Source organism: Hemitrygon akajei, chromosome 12, assembly GCF_048418815.1.
Source record: "Hemitrygon akajei chromosome 12, sHemAka1.3, whole genome shotgun sequence".
Classification (NCBI taxonomy): domain Eukaryota; kingdom Metazoa; phylum Chordata; class Chondrichthyes; order Myliobatiformes; family Dasyatidae; genus Hemitrygon; species Hemitrygon akajei.
This window is the reverse complement of record NC_133135.1, coordinates 108397968-108425806: the sequence shown is the minus strand read 5'-3', so window position 1 is coordinate 108425806 and position 27839 is coordinate 108397968. Positions and strand designations below refer to the sequence as shown.

Below are 27839 nucleotides of genomic sequence, written 5' to 3'. Positions count from 1 at the left end.
AGAACAGTTCTGCAGGATTGCCGAATGTCGGGTAGATGAAATCAATACATGTTGCATGTTGAGGAGAGGATGATGCGCCTTCCGATGCTTCTGAAATCATCGTCATCATTCAATGCATCAGTCAGGCCTCTGTACGTTGTTGATCCCAAGGTTGCTCGATTCATTCGGATGTAGCTCAGCCTCTCGCCTTCAATCTTAGCAGCCATATCGACCAAGTATTGTTGGAATAGACGTCCTCCTCTGAGAAGGTTATTAAACCCATTCTCATGGTTCATTATTCGATATGCATAATAACGCATTGCCATCAGTTTCTTGTTGTTCATCATTCGGAGTTGATGATGCCAGCCATCGTCTCCAAGTGGAAAGAAAAGTACATATTGAAAGCTGTCGTATGAGCGACGGGACTCTGAGATCATCTGCAAATCACCTCCTCGTTCTTTCAACACAATGTGCCGTGATCTTGCCTCAGGTTCGGTGCTGTTCGTTATAATGACAGTGACTTCGTTGGCAATCTGTGCATTAAATCTCCTCTTATGTTCAAATGCCAGCCTGCGGTCAGAATCAATGACAATGGACGCCTCCGGCGTGCTTCAAGGGATGCGATGTCCGGGTTTTGTAGTTGTCGTAGGTTTTCGAATACTTCAACAATCTCAAGTTGAGTTCCATCATTCTGTGGTATCCCCATTCTCAATTCAACACTGTCTTGAGGATCCATGAAGTAAATTTGAAGGAATCAGGCTTGCTGGTTAGGATCTGGCATTAAACGTCTGATGTAATGATGGATTTGGCCTTGAATAATCACAGAAGGATTCCATCCATTTCTCATTTGGTGCCAAAGGATGTCATTTGGAAGAGCAATTGTATTGTCTGATGTTCTTCCCGAATTCATTTGCAATAGGTTCATCATTGCTGTATAAATTGAGGAGTTCATTGGGTAGAGGTTGCAAATTGCCTATCTTGACCTTTCCCTTCATACAGCAGAAGAAAGTTGCAGTTTCTCCAGTGAATAGGAAGGGACAACAGTGAGGGCATGCTCTGGTCATCGTACCAACATCAGCAGAAATGTTACGGCATGTGAGTCGTGGATTTTGCCTTGCCCTTTCTCTGTCAAAGTATTGTCATTGAAAGCAGGCATTGTCGTCTTCAGCAACTCTCGCAATAATTACTCTTTGCCGTATATTCTTGAGTTGATCTTTCCTTTTCTCCTCTGTCTCTTCCTCTCTCCTCCTTCTATGTCTGTTTTTGTCATTCTGGAGACACGCAACCCTTTCATCCTTCATCCCTTCATCTTTCTACCATTTGTTCTTTCTCTCTGATCCTGGAGTCGTTTGGCCCTGGCCTGATCCGATTCTTGTTCTCTCCTCCAGTTGTTGTCATTTTGGAGACGTGCATGCCTCTCCTCCTCTGTCTCTTCTTCTCTCATCTTTTTTGTCCTGACTCTTTGATCCTGGAGTCATGCAGCCCCGGCGTCATCTGATTCTTGTTCTCTCCCTCTCCTTGCCGCTTCCCGACGACGTTTGGCATAATCTCTTGACCATAATGTCCCCCTTTTCTTTCCACGCAGCATAATTAGGCTGACCATATTTTTTTACCCTAATGCTGGATAGAAGATATGAAGCAGCAACACCAAAGCCTCCAGGATGCTGATTTTCTTGATGATGCGGTTGGCGCTGTCCTAAATGGACGTGATATAGTCACCACTGTCCTTTGACTGCAGCAAAGGGTTTGATGGGTGTCTCAAAGTACTTCATTAGTAGACGATTTAATTATCTCTTACTGATGGGTCGCAGTTAGATCTGTCCCAATCCTGCACATGCTGATGGTGTTTAGAGGAATGTGACCGCTCGAAATAGAGCTGCCCTGCCCTTTTTCTCCGCTTGGTGTCGCTGCTGTGTGCATCGTGAGGCGCTGCTGAGGCTGGCCGCGCGCATGCGTCGTGGTGTCGCATCGCCGTTTCCATGGAAGCTGGAATCGGGTGTGGAAAGCGGGGCCCGCTGACGTGTGAGCAATTATAACCTCGATCTTCACATGCGTTCTGTAAGTTAGCGCACTTTAAGTCCATTTAGTCAAAAAAGTGCCGCTTTAATGCACCATTTGGGCTAATATGAGGGCACAAACAGACAAACCGACAAACAGATAAACAGAATGAGAATTTTAGTAATGTTTAGACTCACACCCAGATATCTTCACTAAGTCTCGATTCACCTCCTATCACAAGGAGCCTCATGTTTAAATTCTCCCTATGTATGTGTCTACTTTACCATCTTGCGTATCTTTACGAAACAAAGTCTATTCTTTAATACTATATTCATCACCATCCTTTGAGGTCAGCCAGGTTCAGTTATTGCTGTTGTATCATATTTATACACACTAGCATGTAATTCCAGCTCATTTATTCTTAATACATTTTGCATTTATACAGGCCATCCCCAGTCTATTACTGGTTTTTCATCCTATTTTGACCCACTTTTATATTTTTGAAGCCTATAATTGCTTTATGTCCTAATATGTTATTCTCCACGATGATGTTTAAACAGCTGAGCCCAGCCTCTTCCTAGTACCCTGCTCCTCATTCCCTGGTGTAAACAGATCTCAGCTAACTGAAGCACACACCTGCCCAGTACATTAGTGCCCCTCCAGTTCAAATCCAACCTGTCCCAGTGTTACAGGTTCCATCAGCCCTAAAAGGCACCCAAATGTCCCATAAACCTATGCCCCTCTAGCCTACACCATGATTTGAGCCACACATTAAATCTTATCTTTTCCATTTTACCTGGACTGGTACCTTTAAATATATAATTGTATGTGGCAACAAATTCCACAGATTCACCCCTTCCTGGCTAAAGAAATTGCTCATCATCTCTGTTCTCAGAGACGTCCTTCTATTCTGAGGCTGTGACCTTTGGTCCTAGACTCCCCCAATATAGGCAACATCATTACCATGGGCGGCATGGTAGTGTAGTTGTTAGCACAATGCTTCACAGCACCAGTGATCCGGCTTCAATTCACGTCACTAACAGTAAGGAGTTTGTACGTTCTCCCCATGACTGCATAGGTTTTCTCCAGGTGCTGTGGTTTCCTCACACAGTCCAAAGATGGTCTTCATTTGGTAGGTTAATTGGTCGTTGTAAATTGCCCTGTGATTGGGCGAGTGTTAAATAGGGGGATTGCTGGGTGATGTGATCGAAGAGCTGGAAGGGCCTATTCTGCACAGTATTTCAATAAATAAAGAGATAAATCTTCTCCACGTCCATTCCAGGCCTTTCCATTTTGATAGGTTTCAGTAAGATCCCTCCTCATTCTTCTAAACTCCCAACAAGTACAGGCCCAGAGTTATCAAATGCACCTCAAACATTAACCCTACGATTCCTGAGATCATTCAGCAAGTACAGTGCTAGAGTTATCAAATGCTCCTCATCCATTAACCCTTTAATTTCTGAGATAATTCTTGTGAACCTCTCCCATTCTTTTACAGTTCCTATTTGTTCGTCTTGTGACATCTAATCAGGTAAATCTTGGACTGTGTTTGGTGACCAGGAACACCAGCTGATTTAACTGTGGAATTCTACAGTAGCAATTCCTGCCTAGAAGAATGAGCATTGAGATGAGGAGCTTAGAACATCTTGGCAGTTGTAAGGAAGGGTAAAGAATAAATTGGGAAACTGGTTAAGTAGGTTAAGAAACCGGTCACCAGAATATAGACAACCTCCTCTCAAGGGATATTAACCGAAGATCTCTCTTACAGGAATTAACTTCAGCAGAGACGAGAGATGGAAGCAGCTTTGGAGATTCACTCTCAGCATCTTGAGGAATTTTTGAATGGGGAAAAAGAGCGTTGAGGAGAGGATTCAGGAAGAAGCCCAGTTTCTGGTCACAAGCTTCAGGGATAAGAAAGGTTTGTCACTACAGCACTAGAGGAACTGCGTTTTCCCCATATTCCTTCATGCCCTGACAAATCAAGAATGTATCCAGCTTTGTCTTAAATATACGAGTGAATCTGCAGATGCTGGAAATAAACAAAAACACAAAATACTGGCAGAACTCAGCAGGCCAGTCAGCATCTATGGGAAGAGGTAGTGACGATGTTTTGGGCCGAAACCATTCATCAGGAGTGAAGTAACATGGGATGGTCAAGGGGGGATAAGAAGTGGGGGGAGGGATGAAGTAGAGAGCTGGGAAGTGATAGGCTGAAGGGAAATGGGCTAGGGGAAAGGTGGAGAATTATGGGAAATAAAAGAGAAAGAAAGGAAGGGCTGGGGGGAGATTATAGTGAGGGGGGAGAAAAGAGAGAGAAAGAGAACCAGACTAAAATTATAGATAGGGATGGGATAAGGGGGGGGCAGGGGTATCAATGGAGGTCTGTGAGTTGAATGTTCATGCCGGCAGGTAGGAGGCTACCTAGGCAGGAGATAAGGTATTGCTCCATCAACCTGCGTGTGGCCTCATCTTGACGGTAGAGGAGGCCATGGACAGACATATCGGAGTGGGAGTGGTCTGTGGAATTGAAGTGTGTGACGAGAGGGAGATCCCGCCACTGCCGGAGGACTGAGCGCCGGTGTTCGGCGAAACGGTCTCCCAGTCTGCGGCGGGTCTCCCCAATATATAAATGGCCACATCGGGAGCACCGGATACAGTATATCACCCCTGTTGACTCGCAGGTGAAGTGGTGCCTCACCTGAAAGGACTGTCTGTGGCCTAGGATGGTGGTGAGGGAAGAAGTGTGGGGGCAGGTGTAGCACTTCTTCCATTTGCAGGGATAAGTGCCTGGAGGGAGGTTGGTGGGGAGGGATGGGGGGGGATGAATGGACAAGGGAGTCACGTAGAGAGCGATCCCTGTGGAAAGCTGAGAGTGGGGGGGAGGGGAAGATGTGTCTGGTGGTGGGATCCTGTAGGAGGTGGCGGAAGTTACGGAGGATTATACGTTGGATCTGTAGGCTGGTAGGGTGATAGGTGAGGACCAGGGGGACCCTTTTTAAAGAAAGGGACTTCTCTTCGTCCACTATCAACTCTGCCCTCCATCGCATCTCCCGTATTTCACGCACCTCTGCCCTCATCCCATCCCCCCGCCAGCCCACCAGGGATAAAGTCCCCCCGGTCCTCACCTTTCACCCTACCAGCCTACAGATCCAATGTATAATCCTCCGTAACTTCTGCCACTTCCTACGGGATCCCACCACCAGCCACATCTTCCCTTCCCCACCACTCTCGGCTTTCCGCAGGGATCGCTCCCTACGCGACTCCCTTGTCCATTCATCCCCCCCCCCCCCCATCCCTCCCCACTGACCTCCCTCCAGGCACTCATCCCTGCAAATGGAAGAAGTGCTACACCTGCCCCCACACTTCTTCCCTCACCACCATCCTAGGCCCCAGACAGTCCTTTCAGGTGAGGCACCACTTCACCTGCGAGTCAACTGGGGTGATATACTGTATCCGGTGCTCCTGATGTGGCCATTTATACATTGGGGAGACCCGCCGCAGACTGGGAGACCGTTTCGCCGAACACCGGCGCTCAGTCCTCCAGCAGTGGCGGGATCTCCCTCTGGTCACACACTTCAATTCCACAGACCACTCCCACTCCGACATGTCTGTCCATGGCCTCCTCTACCGTCAAGATGAGGCCACACGCAGGTTGATGGAGCAATACCTTATCTCCTGCCTAGGTAGCCTCCTACCTGCCGGCATGAACATTCAACTCGCAGACCTCCGTTGATACCCCTGCCCCCTCCTTACCCCATCCCTATCTATAATTTTAGTCTGGTTCTCTTTCTCTCTCTTCCCCCCACTCACTATAATCTCCCCCCAGCCCTACCTTTCTTTCTCTTTTATTTCCCATAATTCTCCACCTTCCCCCAGCCCATTTCCCTTCAACCTATCACTTCCCAGCTCTCTACTTCATCCCCCCCCCCACTTCTTATCCCCTCTCGACCATCCCATGTTACTTCACTACTGATGAAGGGTTTCAGCCCGAAACGTATTCGCTACCTCTTCCCATAGATGCTGTCTGGCCTGCTGAGTTCTGCCAGCATTATGAGTTTTTATTTGTCCTAAATATACCCGATTACCTGGCCTCCACAGCCGCCTGTGGCAACAAATTCCATAGAATTGCCATTCTAAAAAAATCCCTTCTCCTCTCCATTCTAACAGGATGTCCCTGCATTCTGAGGTTGTGTCCTCTGGTCGCAGACTCTCGCAAACCCCCCCTCCCCCCACGACAGGAAACATCCTCTCCCCATCTACTCTCTCGAGGCTTTTCAACGTTCCATAGGTTTCAATGAGGTCACCCCTATTCTTCTGAATTCCAATGAGTACAGTCTCGGAGGCAGTAAACGGCTTTCATACGATAGGACCCTCTCCAATGTCTGCATATGCTTTCTTAGGAAAGTGGCCCAAAACTGCTCACAGTGCTCAAAATGAGGCCTCACCAGAGCTGTATCAAATAACTAATTGAGTTCTTTTGAACAGAGATGTATTTAATATCTATAACACCACACGCAAAATGCTGGCGGAACTCAGCTGGTGCGGCAGCATCTATGGAGAGGAATAAACAGTCAGCGTTTCTGGCCAAGACCACTCATCAGGACTGGAAAGGAAAGGGGAGAGACAAGAATAAGAAGGTGTCGAAGGTTATTCTCCAGTCTGTCTTCCTACCTCTTCCCTTCAACCTGCCTCTCACCTCTCCCTGGTGTACCCCCCCCCCTTCCCTTTATCCTATGGTTCACTCCTCTCCTTACAGATTACTTCTTCACCAGTGCTTGGTTCTTATTTCAACACCCCCACCCCCACCCAGCTGACTTCACCAATCACCTTCTAGCTTGTCCTCCTTCCCCTCCCCCCAGCTCCTTATTCTGGCATCTTCCCTCTTCCTTTCCAGTTCTGATGAAGGGTTTTTGACCCAATACGCCGACCAATTATTCATTTGCATAGTTGCTACCTGACCTGCTGAGCTCCTCCAGCATTTTGTTTGTGTTGCTTTGGATTTCCAGGATCTGCAGAATCTCTTGTGTTTAATGTCCAAAAAGCATTTTGACCTGCCCCAAAATTTTGTTTTAATGCCCTATGATTTTCTAAATGGCCTCTTTAATTGGACCAGGTGAACCTTTCAACCCAAACTTTCTCCTGCGAGGTGCAACGTCAAACATCATCTGTTCCATCACCTTTGGAAAACGATTTGATTATGAAGTTAAATAATTTCTCTGGCTGATGGAGCTGGTTGCAGAAATTACCCACAGTTTGAGTAGCCCCTCGTTACAGGTACGTCTCTTTACAGTGGCTTGTGAGAGTTACTGAAGTTAAGAGCGAACATATTTTCATCTGAGACTCAGGTGGTCAATGTGTCGGTGAAACTGAGAGATTCAGGATCAACGTTAATTATTTATCAGCAAGTCAAAGGGAGTGCATTTAAATTCAAACAACACTCACAAAATGCTGGAGGAACTCAGTAGGTCGGGCAGCATCTATGGAAATGAATCAAGAGTTGATGCTTTGAGCCAAGACCCTTCTTCAGGGCTGGAAAGGAAGGGGAATGCTGCCAGAATGAGAAGGTGGGGAGAAGGGAAGGAGGATTGCTGGAAGGTAATGGATGAAGCCCAGTGGGTGGGAAAGATAAAGGTCTGGAGAGGAAGGAATCTGATAGGAGAGGAAAGTGAACCATAGGAGAAAGGGAAGGGGGAGGAGAGCCAGGGGGGTGATGGGCAAGTGAGGAGGCCAGTGCAGGGAACAAAAGAGAGGAGGGGTGAAGGGGGAGGGAAAGAACATCTTACCTGAAGGGAAAATTGATATTCATGCCATCAGGTTGGAAACTACCTAGACAGAACATCAGGTGTTGCTCCTCCGCCTTGAGATGGTCTCTTCTTGGCACAAGAGGTCACCATGAACCAATGTGTCAGAATGAACAGGAATTTCAATATTTGGCCATCAGGAAGTTTCGCTTTTAGCAGACGGAGTGGAGTTGTTCGGCGAAGCAGTCCCCCAATTTACAATGGGTCTCACCAATGTAATATTTTTTGCAGTGTACTTTGTACCGTAATGCAATATTTTTGCAGTTTTGACTTCAGATCTAATTTTGGATGGCGATTAACCATGTTGTTGCTCCCAGACTATTGTAGTTCTTGGGAGAGGTTCCGGAGGATTGGAGGATTGCAGATGTTGTTCCCTTATTCAAGAAAGGGAATAAAGATAGCCCAGGAAATTATAGACCAGTGAATTTTACTTCAGTGGTTGGTAAGTTGATGGAAAAGATCCTGAGAGGCAGGATTTCTGAACATTTGGAGAGGCATGATATGATTAGGAATAGGTTTGTCAAAGCAGGTCATGCCTTATGAGCCTGATTCAATGTTTTGAGGATGTGACTAAATACATTGATGAAGGTAGAGCAGTAGATGTAGTTTATATGGATTTCAGCAAGGCATTTGATAAGGTACCCCATGCAAGGCTTATTGAGAAAGTAAGGAGGCATGGGATCCAAGGGGACATTGCTTTGTGGATCCAGAACTGGCTTGCCCACAGAAGGCAAAGAGTGGTTATGGAAGGGTCATATTCTGCATGGAGGTTGGTGACCAGTGGTGTGCCTCAGGGATCTGTTCTGGGACCCCTTCTCTTTGTGATTTTTATAAATGACCTGAATGAGGATGTGGAGGAATGGGTTAATAAGGGCTGTCAGAGGTTACAGTGGGACAGCAATAGGATGCAAAACTGGGCTGAGAAGTGGCATATAGAGTTCAACCCAAATAAGTGTGAGATGGTTCATTTTGGTAGGTCAACAATCCCTGATCTGAAATCCTTGGGGCAAATTGCATTTCAGAATTCAGCATTTTTCGGATTTCAGGAAATTGATAATTAACTTGTCTCAGTGTGGGTGGACATTGGGTCCCGGGGGAAGCTCAGGACCTACGCACATCCTCCTGTATACTTTAAATCATCTCTAGATTATACCTAATACAATGTAAATGCTATGTAAATAGTTGTTATACTGTGTTGTTTAGGGAATAATCTTGGCAGTGTGGAGGATCAGAGGGATCTTGTGGTCTGAGTCCGCAGGACACTCAAAGCTGCTGTACAAGTTGACTCCGTGGTTAAGAAGGCATACGGTGCATTGGCCTTCATCAATCATGGGATTGAGTTTAAGAGCCGAGAGGTAATGTTACAGCTGTATAGAGCCCTGGTCAGACCCCACTTGGAGTACAGTGCTCAGTTTTGGTCACAGTACTATAGGAAGGATGTGGAAACCATAGAAAGGGTGCAGAGGAGATTTACAAGGATGTTGCCTGGATTGGGGAGCATGCTTATGAAAATAGATTGATTGAACTCGGCCTTTTCTCCTTGGAGCGACGGAGGATGAGAGGTGACCTGATAGAGGTGTATAAGATGAGGAGAGGCATTGATCATGTGGATAGTCAGAGGCTTTTTCCCAGGGCTGAAATGGCTAACACGAGAGGGCACAGTTTTAATGTGCTTGGATGTAGGTACAGAGGAGATGTCAGGCGTAAGTTTTTTTTACACAGAGAGTGGTGAGTGTGTGAAATGGGCTGCCGGCAATGGTGGTGGAGGTGGATACAATAAGTTCTTTTAAACTTATTGTACCAGATAGGTACTTGAAGCTCAGAAAAAGGAGCTAGATAGGTATCTTATGGATAGGGGAATCAACGGATATGGGGACGGCAGGAACCGGGTATTGATAGTAGATGATCAGCCATGATCTCAAAATGGCGGTGCAGACTCGAAGGGCCGAATGGTCTACTTCTGCACCTATTGTCTATTGTCTAAAAACAGAGGGCTATGGGTAAGCCTAGGTAATTTCTAAGTAAGTACGTTTGGTAAAGCATTGTGGGTTGAAGGGCCTGTATTGTGCTGTAGGTTTTCTATGTTTCTATGTTTCTATATTTTAACAATGCACAAGTCTACTCGTCTATCAGTCTGCCGACTGTGAAAATGCTCATCGAAGATTCAGATTCATTTGTTTATCACCTGTACACTGAAACATACAGTGAAATACGTCATTTGTGTTAAAAGCCTACACAACGTAAGGATGTGCTGGGAAAAGCCTGCAGGTTTCACCAACTCTCCGGTCCCAGCATATCATGCCCGCAGTCTTCAGCAGAACAGCACAACATGCCAGTCGCTTTTCCACCCTCCCACCCACTCTCACAAACAGGTCTCCAGCCTCAGGTCAGCCTCCGACCGGCAGTCCTTGGCCCCGGACTCTTGGACTTGCAGATATTAGGCCTCCACAACCTCTAGTCCCTTGTGTGGACTCGCTGATGTCGGACCTCTGACTACCGGACATACCGACCCAGGAACTGATTGCTGGATTTGACCTCCAACTTTGACCTCTGGGTATTGACCCCAGGACTTGCCATTTGCAGGACTTTGATCTCTAGACCTCAAACTCTGAGCTTGCATAGACTGTCAACACCCCCAGGATACGCCGAGCTGGTGGGTAACTACCAAGCCAGAAGGGCTGAATGGCCTACTCCTGCACCTACTGTCTATTGTCTATTGTCATCCTCGGGATGTCATTCACTGTGTGGGTCGCTAGTTTTCACCCTTGCCTGCAGAAAGACGTGTCCTAGAGCGAATCACTGGGCAGTGTGGTCGAGGCCCAGAGCATTTCATAACCCTAACCAGTCCTATCTGTCCCTCAATCCCAATCCTTCCACTCTTTCCACTAATACCAACCATTTGTCTCTGTATCCCAAACCCAACCATTTCTCTCTGTCCCCACCTAACCTCTCCTCTCTGTTCCTCAACGCCAATACTTTCACTCCTTCCTCAACCCCATCCACTCCTCTCTGATGCTCCAAGCCCAACCACTTCTCACTGTCCCCAAACCCAATCATTCCTCTGACCCCCAACCCCAATCACTCTGCTCTGTCCAACCACTCCTCTCTCTCCCCACAATCCCAACCACTTCTCTCTGAACCCCAATCCCAACCACCTCTCTGTAACCAAACTGAACCACTCTCCTCTGTTCCTCAACACCAACCAATCTTCTCTGTCCCCCAACCCCAACCATTCCTCTCTGTCCCCCAACCGTTCCACCCTTTCCACCAATACCAACCATTTGTCTCTGTATCCCAAACCCAACCACATCTCTCTGTCTCCAACTAACACCTCCTCTTTGTCCCTCAACCCCAACAATTCACTTCTGTCCCTCAATGCCAACACTTCCTCTCTATCCACAACCCCATCCATTCCATACTGATGCTCAAACCCCAACTATTTCTCACTGTCCCCAAACCCAACCATTCCTCTGACCACTAACTCCTTCTCTCTGTCCCCCAACCCCATCCCCTCCTCTCTCTCCCCCAATCCCATCCACTTCTCTCTGTGCCCCAAACCCAACCACTCCCCCTCTGTCTCCCCAATCCCATCCCTTCCACTCTGTCCCTCAACCCCAACCACTCCCCACAGTCCCTCATTGCCAACCATTCATTTCTGTCCCCAACCCCAATATGTCCTATCCTTCAACCCATCCACTTCTCTCTGTCCTCCAACCACAACACCTTCTCTCTGTCCCCAACCCATTCTCTCTGACCCACTACCACAACCCCTTCTCTCTGTCACCCAACCCCAACCACTTCTCCCTGCCCCACAACCCCAACCACTCCTCTCTCCCACATATTCAACCATTTCTCTCCGTCCTCAAGCCTCAACCCTGCCCGTCTCCCAACCACGAACCATCTATCCTCTATCCTCCAAGCCTAACGACTTCTCTCTGTCTTCAGTTCCAACCCCTCCACTCTGTCCGCAACCTCAAACGCTGTCCTCTGTCCCTCAACGCCAACCATCCTTCTCTGTCCACAAACCTATCTCTTTCTCCTTCCCGATCCACTCCTTTCTGACCTCAACCACAACCACTTCTCACTGCCTCAACCCCAACCATTCCTCTATCCCCTAATCCCTTCTTTCTGTCCCTGACCCCTTCTCTCTCACCTCAACTCCTTCTCTCTGTCCCTTTACCCCAACCCCTTTTTCTCTGTCGCCAAAGCACAGCCATTACTCTCCGTCACCAACACCAGCTACTCCTCTCTCTCCCCCAATCCCCATCACCTCTTTCCCCCCCAACCCTATCCACTCTTCTATTTTCCCCAACCCTAACCATTCCACTCTGTCCCCCATAACTAGTTATGCTTCCCTTTTTGGAACATTCAAAGCACATTTGTTATCAAAGAATGTATGAGCTATACACCTTGAAATTTGTCTCCTTCCAGGCAGCCACAAGGCAAGAAACCCAAATAACCCAATAAAAAAAACAAAAGCCACTGTACTGTGAGAGAAAGGAATAAACATTTGCAGGAGAGCAAGCTAACTCAACTCGACCCTTGCGCTTCCATTCTATTTGGGCCATTGTATAAATTGTCCAAGCACCGAGCAGTTCCACGTTCTAGGATCTGAAACCTGGCGTCCCAATACACTTGGGTCACCCAGCCTGAAGACATTCTCAATCTCACCACACCAGTTCTGCCTTTGGAGCAATCTAACCTTGCAACTGGGTTGGGTGGAAGGGCTTCGAAACTCTTCCACACCGACTCCTCTGCAAATCATTCACTGCATCTCTGGCAGAGATTCTGTTTGTTTCATTGAACAGGTGCCAGTTTGATAGGATGTTTAATCTTTGTTCTGGGTAACTGGAGCAAATGTGAGGAGCAAGTTTAAGGCCAGTTTAATAATTGCCTACACTGTGACTTCTGCTGTATGCTGCTGCCACAAAACAAGTTTCACAACTACATATGTGACGTTAAACCCGATTCTGATCCTGTTAGAATCGTTAATGGGAATGGAGATTGTATCAAGGGTTTAGTGGGGTGACAGTTTTGTTTTGTAAAGTGATCCAACTCCACTGAATGAATTGGAGCTGAGTTCCTCAACACAGATACTGGGATTATTCAATCATCCACAGCATCCTAGAGTTATATGGATTAGAAACCCAAAATTTCTGTGATGATTCCGCAAGTTGCCTACCTAAGGAAGAGAAAATGAAATGATAATGTATGCAGCCTGTTTGATGGCTCTGGCCTGTACTCATTGTTGTATAGAAGAATCAGGGAGCATCTAACTGAAACCGGTCACTAGGTACAAATATGGCCCAAGTGCAGGCCAAGAGACTCTGAAGCGGGTTGATAGTTCACAGAATTTAATGGAAACAGAGTCAGAGGGAAAAGGAAATAATAAATGCTAGGCCAAACAGGACCGTTAACTAAAACTCTCAAATGGAAAACAAAGCCAACACTACGGCTTAAAGGAATCACTAAATATAAAGGAGTACTGCCAGTCTTCAGAGTCAGTCAACTCCACAATACAATTTCTCAGGCAAGATCGAATGCAACTGACAGCGAAACGTTGCTGTGCTTTGCCCAAGTGTCAACGACCATTGTGAAGAAAATAATGGAGTTAAATACCACCACAATAAATTAATTATTAGCTGACATGTGCATATTCATGAGTGCAATTGCTGTATCTGCTGTGCTGCTGTGCTGTGCTGTGGTTGTGACAGAAACCTATTGAATATTGAAAGGCCAAGATAGAGTAGATTAGAAGAGGAAGTAGGACCTGAGGGCACAGATTCTGTACACAAGGGTGTCCCTTTAGAACAAACACGAGGAGGCATTATTCTTCAGCTGGAGGGTGGTGAATCTGTGGAATTCATTGCCACAGAAACCTGAGGAGGGCAATTCATTGGGAATATTTAAAGCAGAGGATGATATGTTCTTGATTAGTAAGGGTGTTAAATGTTATGGTGAGACAGCAAGAGAATGGAGTTAAGTACAATAAATCAGCCATGATGGAATGGCAGAGCAGACTCGATGGGCTGAATGAATGGCCTGATTAAATTCCTGTATCTTATGACCTAATTGAAATCTGCCATCCGATGAAAGGCCTGGATAGAGTGGACATGGAGAAATTATTACCTATAGTGGGAGTATTTCTGATTTGATAATGTTACCTTATCGAGTAGATGCCGGTTTGATACGATGTTTAATCTGTGTTTTGGGTAACTGGAGAAAATGTTATCAACATATTCAAGATCAGTTTAATAATTGCCCACACTGTGACTTCTGCTCTGTACTGCTGACACGAAACAACAAATTTCACGGTGTTTGTCAGTGACATTAAACTCGATTCTGATTCTGCTAGAATCGTTAACAGGATTGGAGATTGTATCGAGGCTTTAGTGCAGTGACAAGTATTGTTTTGTAAAATGATCCAATTCCACTGAATGAATTGGAGCAGGTTTCCTCATTCTGGATCCTGGCATTATTCTTTTATCCATAGCAACCTAGAGTTACATAGATTGGAACCCCACTTGTCCATTCTGACTCAGCAAGTTGCCTATCTGAAGAACCAGAAATGAAAAGGTTAACGTATGTGTGGTGTTTGATGGCTCTGGGTCTGAACACACTGGAATTTATCAGAATGAAGGGAGATCCCATTGGAACCTCCCCACCATTGAGGACATCTTAAATAGACGATGCCACAAAAAGTCACATCCTTTAATAAGTACCCTAACCATCCCAGACATGCTCTCTCTCTCTCTCAATGTTTTCATCAGGGGATAGGTACAGGAGCCTGAAGACATACATTCACCATTTTATGAACATCTTCTTTCCCCTGCCATCAGATTTCTGTATGGCCCATGAATCTATGAACATTACCTCATTATTTTACTCTCTTTTTCAAATATTCAAAGCACATTTATTATGAAAGAATGTATAAGTTATACAAATTGAAATTAGTCTGCTTACAGGCAGCCACAAAGCAAGAACTGAAAGAACCCAATAAAAAAAAGACCAAAAACCAACACGTGGAGAAATTGAGGAAAAAAACACATATCGTGCAAATAATAGAAGAGAGCCAACAGCATCCCGAACCGGACTCAGTCGCAGATCCACTCGCAGAGCAGCTAGAGTGGGCCCATAGCCAAGCCTTGATCCCCAGTTCATCACACCAGCAGGGCTGAAATGCACTGCCGGTGGATCAGTTCACAGCCTCGGTGCCACAGAGAGAGAAAAATCAACCAACTGCTTCCAAAATCTCTCCCTCCTTCTCTGGCTGTGATACAAACACTGTCTCTGTCTCTAGCTCAAACACGTTGCATCTTGTAAGGTTCCAGCACAATTCTTCCTCAAACCATCCTCGCCTCCTTCTGCCTCCTACCTGTCTGTGGTGATAGTTCATCACAACTTGCTTCATAAAAGTTCTAAAAGTAATGTTTTTAATCCAATCTCTTGGCTTGTGATTTACCAGTCAACTGTTGCACATCTTTGGTAACGCCATCATTTTGTATTATTTTTTAAATTCTTATGTAATTCTTATTGGAATAAAGTAATTTTTAAATGTATTGCTCTACACTGTGGCCACAAAACAAATTTCACGACATATGTCCGTGATAACAGACTGATTCTGACTCTGATTCAGATTATGGATTCACTCTGTCCATGTCATCTTAAGGGGGTCTTGGATCACCAGGACAATACCAATATTTATGTCAGGCTATTGACTACAGCTTCGTATTTAGCACAATCATTCCTACAGTTCTGATCAAAAAGTTCCAAACCCTGGTGCTCTGTACCCGCCTCTGCAATTGGATCGTCAACTACATGAGCAGATTGGAAATAATATCCCCACCTCACTGACGCCCTTCAGGGGTGTGTGATTGGCCAACCGCTCCACTCTGTCCAGACCATCTAAAAACTTGCTGACAACACAACTATCGTTGGAAGAATTTCAAATGGTGACGAGGAGGTGTACGGGAGTGAGACAGATCAGCTCGTCAAGTGGTGTTGCAGCAACAACTTTGCCCTCAACATCAACAAGAACAAAGACTTGATTTTGGACTTCAGAAAGGTTAAGATGAGGTAACACACACCAGTCCTCATAGAGGGATGAAAGTGGAAAGAGGGAGCAATTTCAAGTTCATGGGATCAATATCTCTGAAGATCTATCCAGGGCCCAACATATCGATGCAGTTTCAAAGTAGGCATGACTGTAGCTATATTTCTTTAGGAATTCAAGGTGATTTGACATCTCACCAAAAACACATGCAGATTTCTACAGATATACCACATACAGCATTCTAACTAGCAGCATCACCGTCTGGTATGGGGAGGGGGGGTGCACTACAAAGGATCAGAAAAGCTGCAGAGAGCTGTAAACTCAGTCAGCTTCATCATAGGCACCAGTCTCCATAGCATCCAGTACATCTTCAAGGAGCAGTGACTCAAAAAGGCAGCATCCATCATTAATGACGCCCATCACCAGGATATGCCCTCTTCTCATGGCTGCCATCAGGGAGGAGGTACAGGAGCCTGAAGACACAAACTCAATGATTCTACCCTTCTGGCATCCGATTTTTGAATGGACATTGAATCTATAAACACTACCTTCAAGGTTTTATTCCTATTTTTGAGCTAATTATTTAATTGAACTTCTTTAATATATAGGTATAGATTTCTTACTGTAATTTACAGTTTTTATTATGTATTGCAATTTACTGTTTCCACATAACAACAAATTTTATGACATATGCCTGTGACATTCAAGCTGATTCTGATTCTGTTTGCCTGTTTGATTGAATATTTAATCTGTGTTCTGGGTAACTGGAGGAAATGTCGTGAGCAAGTTTAAAGCCATTTTAATAATTGCCCACATTGTGACTCCTGCTCTGCACTACTGTCACAAAACAATAAATTTCACACTGTATTTTTGTGGCATTAAAGCCTATTCTGATCCTGTTTGAATCATTAATGAGAATGAAGATTGTATCAAGGGTTTAGTGCGGTGACAGTTTTGTTTTGTAAAGTGATCCCAGTGCCCCAACATGTTTGGGCCACTCAAACTCAAGACATTCTCGATATCACCAAAATGGCTTGGCGCTTGGGACAATCCAACCTGATATAGGAACTGTTCTATCCTCAATCGCAGGACACTGCAGAGAGTGGTGCAGACAGCCCACCACATCTGTAGATGTGAACTTTCCTCTATTCAGGGTATTTACAGCAGTGGGTGTGTAAAAAGGGCCCAGAGGATCATCAGGGATTAAACCACCCCAACCACAAATTGTTTCAGCTGCTACCGTCTGGCAAACAGTAACAAAGTATTAAAGACAGGACGAACCGGCTCTGGCACAGCTTCTTTCTGCAGGTCATCAGATTAATCAATACACACTGATCTGATGGTATATCTGACTGTACATACATGTACTGTATATAAGACAATTATGTATTCCATCTTAGTGTTTAGACAACATCCACCCACATTTCCCCTCTTTTTTGCTTGTAATAGTGACAGAGATGCAACATAAACACTTTTACTCCCCTGGATGTAAGAAATAAAACAAATACAAACACAAATGTTGCACCTGGGGTAGGTGGAAGGGCACTCTTCCACATCGACTGCTCTCCAACTTGCTAATTCCATCTCCAGCAGCAATACAAACTCCGTCTCTGTGGCTCAAACACATTACACCTCACAATGCCCCAGCAGAGCTCGTTCCCCGAACCAGCCTCACCTCCGTCTGATTCCTCACTGTCTGTGGCAATAGTTCATCACAATTTGTTTCAGAAAAGTTGTTATAAGTAATGTTTTTAGTCAATATCTTGCCTTATGATTTATCAATAAGCACATCTTCATTAGCGCCATCATTTTCCACTATTTTTAATTTTTTATATATTTCTTACTGTAACTAAGTAATTTTTTTATATGTTGCTTTGTACTGCAGCTGCAGATCAACAAATTTCACGACATATGTCTGTGGTAACAGACTGATTCTGACTCAGATTATGGATTCACTCTGTCCAAGCCATCTTAAAGGGGTCTTGGATCACCAGGACAGTACCAATATTTATGTCAGGCTGCTGTATATTGACTACAGCCCAGCATCTAACACAATCATTCCTACAATCTGATCAAAAAGCTCCAACCCCTGGGCCTCAGTACCTCTCTCTGCAGCTGGATCCTCAACTTTCTCACTGGATTGGAAATAACAGTTCCGCCTCGGTGACAATCAACTGACGTATTTCATTGATGTGTGCTGAGCCAACTTCTCTACTCTCTCCAGACCCATCTATAAACTTACTGACAACACAACTATTATATACAGAATCTCAGATGGTGACAAGGAGGTGTATTGAAGTGAGATAGATCAGCTGGTTGAGTGGTGCTGCAGCAACAACTTTGCCCTCAACATCAGTAAGGACAAGGGACTGATTTTGGACTTCAGAAAGGTAAGATGAGGGAACACACACCAGTCCTTATAGAGGGCTCAACGTGGAAAGAAGGAGCCATTTCAAGTTCCTGTCAATATCTCTGAGTATTTATTCAGGGCCCAACATATCGATGCAGTTACAAAGTAGGCACGACAGCAGCTACATTCAATTAGGAAGTCAAAGAGATTTGGCATCTTGCCAAAGACAGGCAAATTTCTACAGATATAGCATGAACAGTATTCTATTCTAACTGGCTGCATTTCCTCTGGTATGGGGAGGGTACACTCCACAAGATCAGAAAAAAGCTTCAGAGAGTTGTAAACTTAGTCAATCCATCATAGGCACCAGTCTCCATAGCATCTTTCTTTTTTCAATATTTTTATTGATTTTTATATAGAAGAATACAGTACAGAGTCCAAGAGAATACATATTATAAAACAAAAGAAAAAATATAATACCAGATACAATATATTGAATTACATTAACAAACTCTTTACTCTATATTGATATAGATTAGATTAATTAATATAATAAAATATAAACAATTTTATGAAAAAAAATAGATCTACACCCACCACCAAAGTTGAAGTTGTTTGGGGAAAAAAAAGGAAAAAAAAACATCAAATAATAAAATATGCTATTAACCAACTTCTGTACTTTAACAAGAAGTCAAAGATGTGAACATAATTTAAAAACGGCCCCCACAAATTTTGAAAATCTTGGTTAGATTCAGAAATTGAACAACAAATTTCTAAATTTAGGCATGCCATAACATCCCGTAACCACTAAGCATGACTAGGTGGAACAGCATCCTTCCATTTAAACAAAAGCACCCTCCTCGCCATGAGAGAGATAAAAGCCAGAATGTGCAAATCAGTTATCTTCAAAATGATATCTTTCCTTCCAACAATACCAAATAGGGCAGTCAAAGGATTAGGCTTAAAATTTACTTTAAAGAGTACAGAAAAGGTTTGGAATACTTCCTTCCAATATTTTCCAAGACTTGGGCACATCCAAAACATATGAATAAATGAAGCTTCTCCATTGTTACACCTATCACAGTAGGGAGATATATCCACATAAAAACAGGTTAACTTATTCTTGGTCATATAAGCCCTATGAACCACTTTAAATTGTAGGAGGGAATGATGGGCACATAACGATGAAGTATTAACCAGTTAAAAAATCTCATCCCAAGTTTCTTCAGAAATTGAAGTCTCTAAATCTTGTTCCCAAAGATTTTTAATTTTATCTGAAGAATCATTTCTCATTCCCAACAACACATCATAAATATTGGATATTGAACCATTATAAAAGGATTTCATATTAAGAATTTCATTTGATATGTTCTTATTAGGACTATTAGGGAATGTATATAATTGAGATCACAAAAAATCTCTAATTTGTAAGTACCGGAAAAAAATGGGTTTTTGGTAAACTATATTTAGTTGACAATTGTTCAAATGAAGAAAGACTTCCTCCAACAAACAGATCCCGAAAACAAGTAATGCCTAATCTTTCCCATTGTTTAAAAACTACATCAGTCATGAAGGCTTAAAATTTTTTTAAAAAATGGGACTAGAAAGGGAGAATCTCAATAAACCAAAGTATTTTCTAAATTGTATCCAAATCCTCGAAGTATGTTTGACTACCACATTTTCAGTTATCTTACTTAAGGATAAAGGAAGTGAAGATCCCAAAAAGAGAGATAATAGAAAATTTATTAACCGAGTTAGCTTCTAAAGAAACCCACCTGGGACAGTCCTCATGATTAATATAGTATAACCAAGACGTGAGATTCTGTATATTAGCTGCCCAGTAATAAAACCTAGAATTTGGTAAAGCTAAACCTCCATTCTTTTTAACTTTCTGGCGATGGACTTTATTCAATGGAGGATGTTTATTTTTCCATATGTAAGAGGATAAAATAGAGTCCAGAGAATTAAAAAAGGATTTAGGAATAATAACAGGTAAAGCCTGAAAGAGGTATATAAATTTAGGTAAAACATTCATTTTAATAGAATTAATTCAACCAATCAATGATAACGAAAGGGGTAACCAATTTGATAATGTTCTTTTTAGGTAATTTAATGAGGTAAGAACATTTTCTTTAAATAGGTATTTATAGTTCTTAGTAATTGTTACACCCAAATAAGTGAATTGGTTTCTTATAATTTTAAAAGGAAGGTTAATATCAGTTAATAGCAAATTATACAAAGGAAAATGTTCAGTCTTGTGCAGGTTCAGTTTAAATCCAGAAAACATTAAAACAAGAGAGTAAAGAAAGCACAGAAGGTAATGAAGTTTCGACATTAGAAATGTAAAGCAATAAATCATCTGCATAAAGTGAAACTTTGTGGATAGTACCCATCCGTAGAATGCCAGTGATATCATTAGATTCTTGAAAAGCAATAGCTAAAGTTTCTAAAGCCAGGTTAAAAAGCAAAGGACTCAAAGGGAAACTTTGTCTGGTTTCACGTTGAAGTTTAAATGGTTTAGAATTCTGAGAATTAGTAAGAATCCGAGCAAAAGAGGATAAATACAGTAATTTAATCCATTGAATAAAGTTGGACCGAAAATCAAATTTTTCTAAGATTTTAAATAAATAATGCCATTCAACCCAATAAAAAGCCTTCTCAGCATCTAAGGATATCACACACTCTAATATCTCCTTAGAAGGAGAATAGATAACATTTAATAATTTATGAATATTAAACGAGAATATCGAAAACCAGACTGATCATCAGAAATGATAGATGGTAAGATATTTTCCGTCCTACGGACCAGAACTTTAGATAGAATTTTAGCAGCAACATTAAGTAAGGAAATTGGTCTATATAAAGAATATTCAGTTGGATTCTTATTATTTTAAGGATAAGCAAAATAGAAGCTTCATAAAAAGATTGTGGCAACCTACCTAACTCAAAAGAATCTGAAAAAACTGAACATAAATGAGGTATAAGCAAAGAAGAAAAAGCCTTATAATATTCTCCAGAAAATCCGTCACGACCTGAAGCTTTCCCTGAATGCAGTGAACGTACAGCCTCAGCTATTTCTTCATGAGAAATACATTGATGCAATTGTTTTGGTTATCAGCAGAAAGCGTAGGGATATTTAATTGGTCTAAAAGATTATCCATTACAATATTATCTTTAAGAAGATCAGAACTATAAAGTTTAGAATAAAATTCTCTAAAAGTATCAGTTATTTCTAAATGATCAGTTGCCCTAATAACGTTAGCTTTATAGATTTCTTTAATCTGCCATTTAGCACTAGAAGTTTTAATTTGGTTAGCCAATAATTTACCTGTTTTATCTCCATGAATATAAAATTGACTTTTATCCTTTAGGAGTTGAGTTTCAATAGGGTATGTTAATAAAAAAATCATATTTAGTTTTAATTTCAACCCGTCTTTTATATAAAACAGGATCTGAAGTCAAAGCATATTCTTCATCTAATTGTTTCAGCGGATTAGCTAAATTAATTCTCTCTTTATTAGCTTTTTTCTTAACACTTGCAATATAAGAAATGATTTGTCCTCTAATATATGCTTTAAAGGCATCCCATATACAAGGCCAGACGTCTCCTCCACTGTATTCTCTTCAAAAAAGAGAGTAATTTGCCTCTCCAAGAACGTTAAGAAATCCTTGTCAGATAACAAATTTAAATTCAAATGCCAGAATCTGTTTGTCTGAGGAAAACCAGGAAGATTTATAGATAAAAGCACAGGAGCATGATCAGAAGCCGCAATCTCTTTATATTCACAAGATCGAACTAATGGAATTATTTGGTTATCAATCAAAACTAATCAATTCTGGAATACATATGATGAACATGAGAGAAAAATGAGTATCCTTTATCTGCTAGATGTAAGAATTGCCATATATCAACAATACCACATTTCATTAGAAACGAATGGATAAACGAAGCTGATTTATTAAGTGTTGCTGGTTTAGAAGAAGACTGATCTAAGCAGTAATTAAAGTCTCCTGCCATCACCAATGAGTACAAACTCAGATCAAGCAAAAACGAAAAAAATGCTCAAAGAATCCTGGATCATCTGTATTTGGGGCATAAACATTAGCAAATACCAAAAATTTATTCTCTAATTTCCCTGATACTATAACAAATCGTCCATTAGTATCAGAAACAGCCTTGTGTTGAACAAAGGGAACTGTATTTTGTATAAAAATCAAAACTCCTCTAGCTTTGGCCTGAAAACTTGAATGAAAGAGCAATTCTCTCCACCAGCTAGAGAGGCCTGAGCTATCAGAATTGCGTACGTGAGTTTCTTGTAAAAAAAAATTGGAACCTTTAATTTTTTAATATAGACAAAAATCTTATTTTGTTTCAAAGGATGATTTAATCCTTTCATGTTAAGACTAAGTAACTTAATATTATAATCCATTTTATTATTATTTAAAAGAAAAGTTAAAAAGATAATCCTTAAGAAGATTAATAAAGCTAAAAATAATCTATGAGATAAGGAAACTAAACAACAGGTTTGACTAAGGATCCGAAACAGCTTCCAAGAAAAAAACCCAAACACCCTCCCCCTCCCAAAGAGAGAAAGTCGATGTCTACAACTAATAGCGACATTCCCCCCCCTCCCAAAAAAAAATCCTACTGGCTTAGCTCCAAATAAATTACAAAGTTAGAAATATTCCAACCTAGTCAGAACAACAGATAATAAAGAAACAGTTAATTCTGATATCAAAAATTCTAGAAAAGTAGGTATATTATAAAATAATATGGACACACAGAATATTGGCTCATTAAAATCTTATTCTCAAAGTAAAACCTTAAGGGGTTCTAAAAGAAATTTGACTACAAGATTCACCAGAGGCAAAATACACAATTACTCGTGTAAGTTTTTGTTAAACAGCTCTGACATGACACTTTTAAACTTAGCAAACAAAGTAATAGTTCATTAAAGTCTTATTCTCAAAATAAATCTTTAAAAAGTTAAAAAAAAAAGAGTTAAGTACAAAGTTTAGCAAAGGTAAAATAAACAGTTATTCATGTAACAAATAATAAGCAATCACTTTACTGAGTCTAAATATTCCTGGGCTTGGAGACTCGAACAGAACCATTTTTGCGATCCATCCTGCAGTGTAATTCTGAGCTCCACCAGATACCATAGCGAAGGTTTAAAATCCTTGTTCTAGAACACTTTTAAACTTAGCATGCTCCCTCATAATCTCTGTTGAGAAATCTTCAATGATTCTAATCTTTCTTCCATTAAAATCAATCGTACCTTTCCGACGAGATTCACGAATTATACGGTCCTTTGTTTGAAACTCATGAAAAGCGATTACCACTGAACGAGGTTTGCTTGCAAACATTCTACTCCCAGGTACTCTATGCGCTTGGTTGATCATTGGTGTCACTTTTAAAATATCAGGAAATAACTGAACCAGAAAGTTTGCAAAAAATTCCATAGGACGATCACCTTCAGTTAACTCTTCGAGACCAAGAATTCATACATTATTCCTTCTACTTCTGTTTTCTAACTCAGTAATCTTCTGTCTTAGTTCAGCGTTAACTTGGATTGTTTTCCATAACGCTTTTGCAGGTCATCCATTTTCTCATCCAGAATCGACAGGATTTCTTCATTCTCTTTTATTCGGTTATCGTGCTCATCCAATTTGGTACTTATTTGTTTTATTTCAGAGGCAAGTTGTTGAAACTCTTTGGAGGATTCCTTTCTGAATCACTGAAATTCCTCGGAGGGTTCTTTTCTGAATCACTGAAATTCCTTGGACACTTCCTTTCTGTGCTTTTGCATCAATTCGATAATAGAATCCAAAGACATAGAAGAATCTTCTTTTTTTTTACCTTTAGCAGTTCTTGTAGTCATAGCGTCAAATCAGGTTGGAAAGTAAGAAAAGTAAAATGAACTAGGAATGGCAAAAATATGCTGTTATTCCATCCACCGCCAGCAGGAAGTCTCCTCCATAGCATCAAGGACATCTTCAAGGAGCAATGCCTCAAAAAGGCAGCATCCATCATCAAGGACTCCCATCTTCCAGGACATCCCTGTTCTCATTGCTACCATCAGGAAGGAGGTTCAGGAGCCTGACAGCACACCTCAATGATTCAGGAACAGCTTCTTCTCCTCTAATATCAGATTTCTGAATGGACATTGAACCCATGAACACCAGCTCCCTACTTTATATTTCTATTTTTGCACTACTTATTTCATTAGAGTCCAGACATCAATCCAACTGAGAACTTTAGGTTGGACATGAAAAGAGGTTTTCATTCACAATTCCCATGCAATCTGACAGAGCTTGAGCAGTTTTGTAAAGAAGAATGGGCAAAAATTGCAGTGTCAGATGTGCAAAGTTGGTAGAGACCTATCCACACAGATTCAAGGCTGTAATTGCTGCCAAAGGTGCATCTACTAAATATTGACTTGAAGAGGGTGAATGCTTATTCAATCAATTATTTTTTGTTTTGTATTTGTAATTAATTTTGATCACTCCCATCATTCCCACAATCCTGTTGAGAAGTTACAGAATCTAGGCCTCTGTACCTTCCTCTGCAATTGGATCCTCAGCTTACTAACTGGAAGACCACAGTCTGTGTGGATTGGTGATAACATATCCTCCTCGCTAACGATCAACACTGGTGCACCTCAGGAGTGTGTGCTTAGCCCACTGCTCTGCTCTCTGTGTACACATGACTGTGTGGCTAGGCATAGTTCAAATACTATTTATAAATTTGCTGATGATACAACCATTGTTGGCAGAATCTCAGGTGGTGACGAGAGGGCATACAGGAGTGAGAAATGCCAACTAGTGGAACGGTGCCGCAGCAACAACCTGGCACTCAATGTCAGTAAGACAAAAGAGCTGATTGTGGACTTCAGGAAGGGTAAGATGAAGGAACACATACCAATCCTCATAGAGGGATCAGAAGTGAAGAGAGTGAGCAGCTTCAAGTTCCTGGCTGTTAAGATCTCTAAAGATCTAACCTGGTTCCAACATATTGATGTAGTTACAAAGAAGGCAAGACAGTGGTCATACTTTATTAGAAACTTGAAGAGATTTGGCATGTCAACAAATAACACTCAAAAATATCTATAGTTGTACCGTGGAGAGCATTCTGACAGGCTGCATCACTGTCTGGAATGGAGAGGCTACTGCACAGGGCCGAAAGAAGCTGCAGAAGGTTGTAAATCTAGTCAGCTCCATCTTGGGCACTAGCCCACAAAGTACCCAGGACATATTTAGGGAGCGGTGTCTCAGAAAGGCAGCGTCCATTATTAAGGACCTCCAGCATTCAGGGCATGCCCTTTTCTCAGTGTTACCATCAGGTAGGAAGTACAGAAGCCTGAAGGCACACACTCAGTGATTCAGGAACAATTTCTTCCTCTCTGCCATCCGATTCCTAAATGGGAATTGAAGCTTTGGACACTACCTCACTGTTTTTAATATACAGTATTTCTGTATTTGCACATTTTAAAAAATCTATTCTATATACATAATTGATTTACTTGTTTATTTATATTATTTTTATTTTATTTATTATTATTTTTTTCTCTCTGCTAGATTATGTATTGCATTGAACTGCTGCTGCTAAGTTAACAAATTTCACATCACATACCGGTGATAATAAACCTGATTCTGATTCTGACTTTGGAGAGATCTGTTTTCATTTTGATATGAAATTGCCTGTTGAGCAGGGTCTAAAAAGCCAAATTAAATCCTCTATGTTTCAATGTTGTAAAACAATAAAACATACAAACTTCTAAGAGGAGATGAATACTTTTTGTAGGAACTGTATAGTCTTGGACCAAAGGGTACAGTCTCAGAATACAAGGATGTCACTTTAGAACAGAGATGAGGAGGAATTTCTTCAGTCAGAGGGTGGTGAATCTGTGGAAGTTCTTGCCACAGACAGCTGTGGAGGCCAAGTCATTGGATACATCTAAAGAGGAGAATGGGTTGAAACTTATGCAATCAATTATTTTGTGTTTTATATTTGTCATTAATTTAGATCTCTTTTTAGAGATCTGTGTTCACTTTGACACGGAAGAGTCTTTTTCTGTTGATCAATGTCAAAAAAGCCAAATTAAATCCACTGTGATTCAGTGTTGTAAACCAATAAAATGTGAAAACTTCCAAAGGAGGGGGAAGAATACTTTTTACAGGAACTGTATAGTCTAGGACAAAGAGCACAGAATACAAGGATGTCCATTTAGAAGAGAGACGAGGAGGAATTTCTTCAGCCTGACGGTGGTGAGTCTGTGGAATTTGTTGTCACAGACAGCTGTAGAGGCAAAGTCACTGGGTATATTTAATATAGAGGTTGATTGGTTCTTGATTAGTAAGGGTGTCAAAGGTTATGGCGAGAGGCAAGAGAGTGGAATTAAGAAGGATAATAAATCAGCCATAATGGAACGGCAGAGCAGACCCAATGGCTGACCTGATTCCGTTCTCCACGTCTTATGATATAATTGAAAAGCCTAGATAGAGTAGATGTGGAGAAGATATTACCCATTGTGGGAGAGTTGCTGATTTGATAACTTTTCCTCTCAGATGCCAGTTTGATATTTAATCTGTGTTTTGGGTAACTGGACAAAATGTTATCAGCATATTCAAGGTCAGTTTAATAATTGACCGCAATGTGACTGCTGTCACTCTCTTCAAATGTTACAAAACAACAAATTTCGCAACGTTTGTCAGCAGCATTAAACATGATTCTGATCCTGTTGGGAATGGAGATTGTATCGGAGTTTAGAGCAGTGACAGTTTTGTTTTGTAAAGTGATCCAACTCCACTGATGAGATTGCAGCTGATTTCCTCATCCTAGATACTGGGACTATTGTATTATCCATAGCAGCCTAGAATTACATGGATTGGAAACCCAGCTTGTGCATTCTGACTCAGCAAGTTGCCTACTCAAGGAACTGGAAATGAAAGGGTTAATGTACGAGGTGTGTTTGACGGCTGTGAGTCTGAACCTTGTTACATACCCCGTAACTGGGTGTCTAACCAGCAGAGAAAGAAGAATCCGTTGGAGTCTGGTGGTACTATACTAAAGGTGTTTATTAATAAAAAATAAGCAAAACCATATCAATAATGCAAATATACATATAAAACAAATTAGCAGTAATAAACCTAAAAGTGTAGGAATAATAATAATCAATAATAAACAAGCTCTATCGATGTCTAGGGGTAAATAAATTGTCATAGAAAAGTATAAAGTTCAGTTCAGTTCATGAGTGCTGATGTAGTTATGGTTGTTGTATTGTAATTGTTGGAGAGAGAGAGCGAGCGAGATGTAACAGCTACAGTCAGGCAAACCTTTCTTTGCTTTCTTAATCCGTCGTATCGGTGTGGTCATTCAGTTATGACCCCTCCGTCCTTCTGCTAGACCGTTCTTCTGTGGTGGACTGGTCACTCTGGTATGAGTGGACACACACACAAGTCCCCATCGGCCCTGCTTTAACACTGTGAGCTTTACTGACCGATCTCCTGGTTCGGTCTCCGAAGCCCCCACCTTTCTTGTGGGTTTCCAACACTCAATCAGTGTCCACTGGCGTGTCTGGAGGGTGTCTCTCCAGACCTGTCTTTTATCCCTACTCATGGGGACTCAGCTACCCATCACTCCTGAATGACTGTGTCC

General features: G+C 42.0%; 2 protein-coding genes across 8 annotated transcripts in view; one reads left to right on the top strand and one right to left on the bottom strand.

Annotated features, from left to right (window-relative positions):
- LOC140737366 (cytochrome P450 2C38-like) overlaps window positions 1-16700 on the top strand; it is a 163390-nt gene extending 146690 nt beyond the window's left edge. For 2 of the 3 annotated variants that reach the window (XM_073063827.1, XM_073063825.1), the window contains 3 exons: window positions 3746-3895; window positions 7091-7251; window positions 14733-16700. In XM_073063827.1, coding sequence (XP_072919928.1) covers window positions 3746-3819 — 74 coding nt within the window. In that variant the 3' untranslated portion in view covers window positions 3820-3895; window positions 7091-7251; window positions 14733-16700. The remainder of the gene's footprint in view (window positions 1-3745; window positions 3896-7090; window positions 7252-14732) is intronic. The other variant, XM_073063826.1, reaches the window with a different exon arrangement.
- Window positions 1-23557, bottom strand: part of LOC140737355 (cytochrome P450 2C39-like) — a 120894-nt gene extending 97337 nt beyond the window's left edge. For 4 of the 5 annotated variants that reach the window (XM_073063807.1, XM_073063806.1, XM_073063810.1 and 1 more), the window contains exon 1: window positions 23461-23557. In XM_073063807.1, the coding sequence (XP_072919908.1) occupies window positions 23461-23548 (88 nt within the window). In that variant the 5' untranslated portion in view covers window positions 23549-23557. The remainder of the gene's footprint in view (window positions 1-23460) is intronic. The other variant, XM_073063808.1, reaches the window with a different exon arrangement.
- Between the last annotated feature and the right edge of the window lie 4282 nt (window positions 23558-27839).